Raw genomic sequence first — 10469 nt, forward strand, 5'->3', positions numbered from 1 at the left:
GAAAAGGGGGGGGGGGGGGACGGATTGGAGGAGGAGGAGGAGGGTGCACAAGAAGGAGGAAAGAGAGGTGGGAGAGGAAGAAATAAGCCAAAGTTTAAGAAACAAAAACACCACATAACCCCTAATGGATGCACTTAAATCAACAGGAGGAGCAATACAGAAAAGAGTAGGCCCATTTTTGAAACCATCTCACCAACACGTCGTTACCACAAACTCCAAGTCAGTCATTTGAAATGGAGCCCTTTGAAAAGACCACTATTCTGTTATCAAGTGTGCAGTGTGATGGCGTTTATAGATTCAGAGCATGCAGTTATGGCCATAGCAGCATGTGTAGAGCAAAAAACAATTGATGCTTTGCGAGCAGGTGAGAATTAGATATCACTGTGTTGCGAGATAGCCGCTACCACCATCCATCCCTTTTAGCATAGATGCCAAGCAGCCAGCGTGTGTGGGTGAGTAGGAGCAGTACGAACAGATCTCTATAGCTTTTAAACAAAAAAAAAAAAGAATGTAATAATAAAACTCCAGAACGTCTGCCCATCAGAGAGGAAAGCAGCCAGAAATGTCTAGGACGGAAGCGGTCGTCAGGCAGGGAAAGGGAGAGGGGGGACGGGAGGGGGGACGGGAGGGGGGACGGGAGGGTGGGGGGGTGCTCTGATTTTTGGTGTTTCTCTGATTTTGTCTGTGCACCTAAGCTTCGAAAACCTTGACCTGGCTGTAGCCTGACTCTTCTGTTTTCCATCTCTCTCTCTCTTCGTTCTCTTTCATAACACGGCCATGGAGGATCTACAGCCACTGCACAGGATCTGCCGGCCAAGGCAGAGAGCAAGAAACTCTGCACGACTCCAAAGTGCATAAAACCTTCACGTCTGGGAGAAAATCCAAGTCCGCCTGTGAGTGCATGCGTGTACACTGTGTCCTCTGACTTGTACAACCGCACGGAGAGAACAAGGTAAATGTCCAATATATGACGGATCCATGCAAGCTCTAGACTGTGACTGAATGTTGAGCAAAAAAGGGGGAGAACCTGCCTGAAATACAAGCTGGCTTCTGCCATACATATACTGAAGCCAATTCCAGTCACCCTGAGGCCGTTAACACACACAGAAAAACACACATTCATGCGCACATGTGTACATTCACACAGCTCATAGATCTTGACACACTTGCAACCATCCACACTGAGAAAAACACTGAAAGACATTCCAGATTGTCTTTATTGCAGTACAAAAATGTCCATAACTGTGCGTGTGTTTTTTTTCTCTAATGGAAAAAAACACACACAGGGGAAAGGGGCAAATAAAGAGGTATTAAAAAGATTTGAGAGAGGAAAGCTGCAACAATGGAAAAACATACAAAAAGGCCAGTGATAAAGATATATGTATTGCTTGACTGAAGGCTGATAGGTATAATTATAGAGGCAGTGGCACTCCCAGCCTTTCCTGTACATCAATACAACTTTTCAACAAGATTCCACCCTATGCCCTACGTGTGTATTAAATGTAAAGTACACACTCCCCTCGACAGGAAGGGAAAGTCATTCTGCCACAACCCAGCGGTCGAGGCATGTGTGCAAGTCTCTAAACGTTCCCCTTGGGCAAGTAGACACACACAGGTACAGTTACTTTTTCTCTCTCTCTCTTTCCTTCGATCCGGAAATAATTAACTCCTCCTTTGCCCCCCAGGTCTGAGTGTGTGGTCTGATAAGAGGTGGAGCTCTTGTGCTGATTGATGGGAGCTGTCTCCGCTACCTTTTTTTACGACGTGGTTTTCCACACCGGAGGCCTCTGCCTTTGCTTTTACATTATCACCGGCTTCAGCATTTCCATTATTGTTTAATTAAGGATTTTAGAGCTTTAGAGATGTCATAACTACCAGGACACAAAGCAGTGTAGTGTATGGGAAGCCAGCAGGTATGGACAACTTCAAGATGGTGGGCCCCCTCAATGAGGCTGATGTAGCAATGCAACACCTGGCTGAACTGTCTGTCAGCACATTGAAGAGAAAGGAAAGGCACTGCTTCATAGAAAGATGATACTCAAACAGACGTATGGATGTGTGTGTGTGTGTTTGTGTGTTACGCAACAAGGAGAGGTGAGGCGAAGGAGAGACTGAAGGAGGGGAGTGCAGAAGAGAGGAAAGGAATCTCTCCAAATGGTGAGTCTGATTAAGGAAAACATGCATGTGTTAGTTCTGCCTTCATTATTTTCTTATCTCTGCTGTGTCCATCTGTCCCCCTCCATCAACTCCTCCTCCTGCTGCTGCTGCTGCTGCTGCTCCTTCACCTTCCCTTCAGCTTTGCCCTCTCCTTCCCCCGCTCCCAACCCTTCTGACCCTGCTGACCTAACCCTGGACTCTTCCCAAACCTGTTGACACCGGACCGCATGCCTGATTGTTCATGGGAACCTGTGTCATGTAAACATGCACGCACACACACACAGTGAATGCAGCAAGAACCTAAAGGAACCTTGTACACTGAGAAAAGCGAGTATACACCTTAATAAATGCACAACAGGCACACACCTTGCTCCACTTGAAGACAGTTTACAAGAGTCCAGGGACACATGCCCGTATTGAAGAGTTGAAACACTTCACTGCAGATTTTTCATCTCTGCAAAGTTTCATCCCCCTCTGCACCACAGGAGGGGGCGGGAAGCTTCTCTATCTCACAGCACTCACACTTCTGCTCAATTTCTATCAAACAGCTTTCTCCTCTTCCTTCCCTCCATCATTATCATTTTGCCTCTCTTCTGGTAAAACACATCTCCATTTCAGGAGCCATCTCTGTCTCTTTCTCTGACAGCTATCATAAGTGTCTATCAGGCGTGATAGATTCACGCTGTCTACTCCTCGCTATCTCTTCGTCCTCACTCGTACCGTCTTGGCTGGCAAGAATTAGTCTCGCAGCCTGAGTGTCTGAGGCAAAAACGCAGCAAGCTATTCTCATCAATGTCCCCTTGACGTCTGCTCGCCCGTCTGTCTTTCTGTCTGTCTGTCTGTCTGTCAAGCCTGTGAGAGCCAAGCAGCGGCAATGGGCGGAGTTTATTTTCTTACGTAAAGAAATCATGTTATTCATGAATTTACTTCTGCAGAGAGGCAAGTCTCTTCTCCCATCTCCTCCCTGTGGAGTTCCGCACAACAGTATAGTTGGACTAAATGTAATGACGGAGGCACACGCACACACACACACACACACACACACACACACACACTGCCAAATCACATTATCTCTGCTGGTCTTCTTTTATCCCTCCTTTTTCCTTCCCTCTTTCCTCGTCACACAGTCAAATCCCAGGACTTTTCTCCCCTTTTTTGTCTCTCCCACTTTTCTGATGTCCGTGTCCTTTCACATTCAAATCCCGCCTTACTTTTTTTATTATGACAAAAGAGGCAGCTCCATGAACTGGCTCCTGCTGGCATCCATGGCAACAGCCCCTCTTGTTCGCCCACCCCTTCACCCCTCATCAAGGCATTCCCTGAACCTCACCCGACCCCTTTAACCCACTGGCCACCCCATATCTTCAAAATCTCCTTAGGTTGAAGCTATAGTGAGCCTCAGAGAACAGATTCCCTCTTCTTTGCTCTGGCCTCTTGAGATTGAGCTTGAGAATTTAATTATAAATCAGCTCAAAGTGTAAACTAAGGCTGCAAATAATAAGTATTTTCATTATCGATTAATCTGCCAATACTTTTTCAGATTAATCGTTTAGTATATGGATTGTCGTACAACGGTGATACAATGCCCGTCGCAACTTATTTGAATGTGTTGTTTTGTTCAACTAATAGTTCAAAACCCAATTGTATTCCATTTACAATTATATAAAACATGGGAGCAGAAAAACCTCAATTTGGAGATGCCATTTGAGAAATGACTGAAATTATCACTTGATTACCAAGAATATAATTTAATTGAATTGTTATAAACACATGTTACCTTATAAGCTATACTTTTTCCCAGAAAAGTGAGCAGGCTGAGGCTCAGTGCTGATGTAAGGCTGATGCAGGAATCAAATCTGTGACTTTTCAGCATGACTACTAAACAATATATACAGTTGTTGTTGTTGTAAATGAATTAATAATTGAAAATGGTAACACATCTGTGGCTTCACAGATTTTGACAAGAAATTCCTTTATGCATTTCATGATTATGTTGTTTGTTGTTTTGTTACTTGGGGAATTGCGTCACTATTCTTCAAATCAAAGGTTTTTCCTGCACCCTGTCCATGCTGGCTCAGATTTCACTCTGCCTCCTGCGGTACACCGGACAGTCCACTGAGACCCGAGGCACATGCTGGCACAGACAGCAGCTCTTCCCAGCCTCTTATCAGACAGGTGTGAGATTGAGCGGTGGAGCGACAAGGTATTTTCTGGCACATCAGCCAAGGCAAATAACAGTACAAACACAAACACACACTCACAACCATCAACACACTCAAACCTTCAAGATTAACACCGCCAACGGCTGGCTAATAAAAGTCATTGTGTGAAGGCCGTATATTCAGCACAACTGCCCCCTGGTCACACCACTGGCTGACACGCTGTGTTTGTTTAGAGTTCAGTTCCATTGCCATCGCCACAGCCACACACACAAACACCATGCCATTAACTGACCTGCTGACACTTTTACAGCCGTACTCCTACTGTTTAGACAGCACAGTATTACAGATGGGTAATACGCCTGCACTTCCTTGAAATTCCCACCTTCACACACAGCAACACACAACTACCAACAGTCTTCTGAAAACCATGATCTTGATTAGCTGTCAATAATCGCCATGACCGCTAATGAAATAAATGCAACTGCTACTCTGATTAACATAAGCTGACTATGTATCTCATTAAATAAGTGGCAGTATACAGGTGGAAACTTGATTAAGAGTAGAATTCATACAACAAATAAATATAGAAATGTGTCAACAGAGAGAAATTATGTTCGTACTGCGCCCATACGCACTTCGAGAAATAAAACTCGTCTTTTGTTGACAAGCATCCATCCTTTTCGTGTCTCCCTGAGCATGAAAGAATCCTTGAGACATAATGCAGCCTTTATTTATTTTAACCACTCAGCTGTTTTGAAGTGTTTGCCTACATGCTGATCAGAGCATTTTTAGAAGAACAGAGTTTGGCAGGGAGTACAGGAACGAACAGCCAAACCATGAGCTGACTTTTGTCAGCTGCACACACATTCAGCCTGCGTTCCAGTGTGCCTGGTAGCACACTTATTCCACATTATATGCAAAGAGGGGCCTCAACAGACCACAGAGCAGAGAAAATCTATGTTAAAGACGCACACGCACACACCTTCTGAGTTTGGTATCATTGTTATTCAGCTCAGTCAGAGTATTTTAATCACAGTGCAAACGGAGAGTGCCTGGACAAGGTAAACACTCCCATAGATACTGGTAGTAGTGGCTACAGGGATAACAATAGGCCTGTTGTGGAGGCCCTAGCCAGTGTGCATGCTCTACTTCTACTGTTACAGCAGCCACAGGTAAACAAACTAGCAAGGCCACCAGGGGTGCAGGCGTGGGCTCTATAGAGACAACATTGATATGCAATCTGATTAATACATATTACAATAATTACTGCTCCCACACACACAGGCAGCAGAGTGACCGAGGCTGCAGGGCAGAGGGGGGGTGGAAATCCTGAACATCTCTGTAGGGGGGTGTAATTAGGACAGAGAGGGCAGGACCACCCTACAGGTGACACCAGTGCAGCCCATCGGGAGCAATGAATGGAAGGAGACCACAACAAAGTGGAGCAGTGGACACGCTGATTCAATCACACGCAGCTGCGTACAAATCTATGTTTGCCACGCGCAGGGATCAGATAAGCAGGCCAGATATTTGGGATCAGATAAGCAGGTCTGGTTCTCTGTGCCCTGTTGATCCCCCATCATGTGACCACCCCCCCACCCCCAGGTCTAGCCACTTAATCTCCAGTCACATGACTTCACCGCTGCCCAGCGCTCTGTAATCTCTCCATCTAGAGGAGAAGTCAAATATGCACAAATCCTCTTAGACCTTTCTTGGAGGATTGTATAACTCTGGAAAACTCTCCCTCTGTCCTCTCTGTGGCCATGTAGCGTAGCGTCCGGGGCCATGTGGGGCTCTGAACCCACCGGATTGGAGCCAAACGGTCTGCGACAGAACAACAAAAACATCAGCAGGAGAGGAGATCTCAGGCGAGATAGCTAAGAACGATACCTGACCTTAGGGCAAAGGGCAAGACAAGGTACAGAGTCTATGTGTGTGTAGAGAGAGGTGGGGGCGTTGTCTTTAAAAAGGTATGTTCTGTTGTTGGCCAAACTTACAATTAGCATGCTGATTAAAGCCCGAGAACAAAGGGCTTTGGAATGTGAGTTACCATCCATCACAACAACTCTAATTAGCTGGTCTGACCAGACTCAGAGGCTGGAAACAGAAAATGGAGAAGCTTCAAAATATATAGACTGCCTTTCACTGCAAATCTGCCTATAAAAAGATGGCTTTCAAATATTTTAATTCTTAAACTTTGCCAGAAACAGAGCTCCGGCATTCGTGACTCGAAGAAACAAAGCAAAGCCCTGGACTCTGTATCCTAATTTCTCCCCTTCCTTTGTGCTTCTTCCCAGGCAAGCAGGGCATGAGAGAAATGCCAGCATAAACACTGTCCCACCCTTCTCACAGCTCTCCCCTGTCCTCCCACACAGGGTCACAAACCTGCTTTTAACACTCAAGTAAACCCTAAATTACCAAAGACATCAGCAAGACTAATACAAAAAAGTGTGAATCACACGCCTCTCGTGAGGAAAACAAAAGGCTCGCCATGCTGAGGTTACATGTTTCCCTCCCTTTTATTTAGCTGAATCCCCCCAAAATCTTACATGAAAGTGAAGTTTAATTAGATAGAAGGGCTAAAAAACAGTTCAAGATGATGATGTAAAAATAATAGTGGACACAGTTAAAGTCATTCCCTTGTTATTTTGTTATTGTTCTAAGTTTAGTGTATGAAATGTTATAAATCTAAATATCCCTATTTTTCAGGGGGACCATCATGGATTCTAAGACCAAGAATTCTTCTAAAGAAATGATGTAAAAGTTAAACTCTAAAGTCAGGTTTAAGATGGAAAGAAACTTCACATATCGACACCTGCTCTCTTGAAAACAAACCACACAAATGGCTTTCTGCCCTGCTCCCACCCAGGCCCTTCTTTTCTGTGCCTTCCCGTCCCCTGCTGTTTACCTTCAGGTTCCAGAGTGGCCTCCTCCTCCTTGGTGGCGGTGAGGGGCGGCCGGGCCACGCTGACGGTCAGCAGGGACAGCAAGACAGCGGCCAGGAGCCAGGCCCACGAGGCCATCCCGTTAGTGGGGGCCAGCGCTCCCCATACCCCCCTTCTCCACCTCCCCCTGGACACTGATCCCATCTGAGGGGGTCCGCCCAACCATCAACTGCTGCCGGGTCGGCCTGTCACTCAGTGGAATTCACCCAATCACCTGGGCTGTGAGGTGGACGAGAGAGATGGCAAGAGAGGAGGAAGGGAAGGCGGTGGCGTAGTGATGATTGAAAAGGGAGAAGGAAGTGTGAACAGAAAGGCAGTAAGAAGAGGAAAAAATAGAGAAAATATGTTAGTGTGGACTAATTACTGGCACTTCAAATAACTTGTTTCTGTCCCATTTTCCTCTTTTCGCCAGACAGAAAAACGAAGCAAGAGAAAGCAACAAAGACACAGTGTTTCAAAATGCTGTCAAACAAGACATGCCACAAACATACCGAAGCTGTGAGGCACCAGCAGTAAACACACAACCACCCTGCATCTACTTTTACATCTATAATTAAATACAATTAAATACTTTTAAAAGAAGCCAATTCAGGTACATTGTAGCTCTGTAGGTCACAGTATTTCACAAACTGGTCTGGTGTCTCCCTGAGTCACCCAACTTTTGTAAGTTAATTAAAATGTAATTTCACAAAAATCTGTTTTTTACACCCATGTAGCCTAATCTCCTCTATCATTTTAACAGACTTATTCAAATTAATAATAAAATCTATTCTTGATGAGTCACAATGTGTTTTAAAATCTCCCTGGCACAGGTTGGAGAACATATCAGCCAGTATGGCACCAATTTGCTTTAGTCGTTTAAAACCTGTTGCCCGCGCTGCTGCACCACTGAACTGTAGCTGTAAGGGGCTCTTACTGCGTCTCCGTGACTTGATTATGAAACAAATATGGCTTTAATTGAAATGCAATATTGCAATATTGGGACACACACACCAATCTGTTTAGCCAGACATCTGCGGTTCAACCGCGCCGAAGTGTCTCTGGAGGTTTGGGGAAGTCACGCTTCCCTGCGCTCCTTCTGCTCCAGCTGGACGTATAGATTGGTTTTACCCGCAAAGACACATGTAGTATGAGCCAACCTTAAAACGTGCAACCTGATTTATCGTTAATTCACACCTCAGTGGCCCCACGGGACACGCAAGGTGTACACGCACATGACGTCGGGGTGAATCAGTGAATTTATCCCGACATCCTAACTTTATTAGGGAATTGCACCGGTTTGATTTTTTAAATTAAAGTGAATAGGTCTGCATAGAACAACTGAAACGTATGCATTATTAATGAATTGTAACCAATCAGTGCACCAATCAACCGCCGGGCTTAACGCTGAATAGAGACCAGAATTACCCAGATAGGCTCCATTCGTTTGAGATCATTTAAGAGTGTGTAGTCTAATGTTTAGGGCACCATAAAGAAAATGAATGGATTATTCTGCAGCTATCAAATTTAACCACACTGAAAGAACCGAAAGGGCAAAAGGAAAAACACGGTTTAAATAAAATCTACCTCCCACAAAACTAAACAGAATTAAGATTAAAAGAGTTGATATAATTCATGAAAAAACTTTCTTTAAACACCTTGCTGACGACATGACATTTGGACACATGAGGGTAGGCTATTTGCTCCATACATGACAACCGCCTTCAATTAAACCGGGTTCGATTGAAATTTCTTGGCACTGATTGAATCCCTATTGAAATTCAAATCAGTTGGCTTTTCCACAATGGGGGCTCATTTGGAATTTCTCTGTGATTTAGGGCTCCGGGATGAAGCAGTGAAAAAACAACTGCGGTCACGGGATAATTGGCACCATAAACGCAATGTAGAAAATTAAGCAAAGTTATAAATTACCAGGACACTTGTTAATGGGCCCTAAAGTGATGATGCAAGGTGTTGTATAGTTCTAAAATAAACACGGATAAATGCCACTGTCTTTACTTTAGTGAAGGGTGGTAGAAAACAACATATCAATAACGCGCATTGCATTATTTTGTAGGATTTAAATTTCAGAAGTTCTCACATTACGGAGAACTTTCCACATTTTACAGACTTCTGAAAAGTCTAAACAAATGAATCATTGTTAGGAAACTGTAAATTCAACTTTAAGTGGCCAAATAATTCTCAGTTTGCCATGCAGACTCCGCTAAGAAAACAAAATAGTAGCTGCAAACCAAAAAGCGCAAAGCATTTCTACTATCACCAAGGCTGTTTGTCATGACAGCGGAAACCTTGACAGATGAGAATCTGAGGAAGCTTTGGACGTAAACAGAAAATACTTACCAGGGAGGAATAAAATCGTGGAGATCTCTGTTTTGGCATGCACAGATAAGAGAGGAGAGAGCATGAGTTGAATCCAGAGGGAGGAATTTCTCCAACTCCTCAATGCACCAAAAAAAGAAAGAAAGAAAAATCTACGAGGCGCTGCCTTTTTTTTGGTCAGTTTACTATTCCACAATCAGCCGGCATCAACTCAGATCAGAGGATATATTCCAAACGGGAGTGGCAGAGTAGTCCAATGCCATGCAAAGAAATCCGAGTTTACATGTGTTATCCTTCCAAAACAGCTCGGAAAACCATACCGCGTTCCCCCAGAAACTTTCCTCCCCGTCACCAAGTTTCTTTTAGGGCGCAAATCATGTCCAGTGTTCCCGAGCAGCGCACTTGTCAACTAAATATAAAGTTTGCAGCTACAAAAGGAGGTGCAACGGTGTTTGAAAGGTACAAGAGGATAGTTGTCCGATGCAAAATGTCATAAAATCCATCAGTGTGCGTTCCCCTGGTGAAAAGAGCGTCTCTTTCTATTCTTCCGCCGACGGTCCTCGCAATGTTTCTCAAACGCTTTGTCAGGTTTACTAGGTTTTTTCTCCTCCTTACGTCTCCACACACTGCCCTCCTCCACTCCAGTGGGTGTCATTCCCCCCCAAGCACCCTCAGTGTAATTCGAGCCGCTTCCTGGCCACAGTGCCTTTGGGCCCTGCCTTCCTCCGCCCATCAAACTGCAGCGCTGCCTGCCTGCCCTGCGCTCAACTTGCTCAAACTGGCTCCAATGCAATGCAAGGGGTCCCCTGTCAGACCGCAGTAACAACGCCCCTCAGTGGCCAAGGCATGACATCTACTGGAGGAGACCCACACATGCACAGACGCA

General features: G+C 44.9%; 1 protein-coding gene across 3 annotated transcripts in view; it reads right to left on the bottom strand.

Annotated features, from left to right (window-relative positions):
* Positions 1-10186, bottom strand: part of fgfr2 (fibroblast growth factor receptor 2) — a 40872-nt gene extending 30686 nt beyond the window's left edge. For all 3 annotated transcript variants that reach the window (XM_046070586.1, XM_046070585.1, XM_046070587.1), the window contains exons 1-2: positions 9605-10186; positions 7228-7483 (exon numbers count right to left, since the gene is read on the bottom strand). In XM_046070586.1, coding sequence (XP_045926542.1) covers positions 7228-7408 — 181 coding nt within the window. In that variant the 5' untranslated portion in view covers positions 7409-7483; positions 9605-10186. The remainder of the gene's footprint in view (positions 1-7227; positions 7484-9604) is intronic.
* Positions 10187-10469: the final 283 nt, after the last annotated feature.

Source organism: Micropterus dolomieu, linkage group LG15 (genome assembly GCF_021292245.1).
Source record: "Micropterus dolomieu isolate WLL.071019.BEF.003 ecotype Adirondacks linkage group LG15, ASM2129224v1, whole genome shotgun sequence".
NCBI classification, from domain to species: domain Eukaryota; kingdom Metazoa; phylum Chordata; class Actinopteri; order Centrarchiformes; family Centrarchidae; genus Micropterus; species Micropterus dolomieu.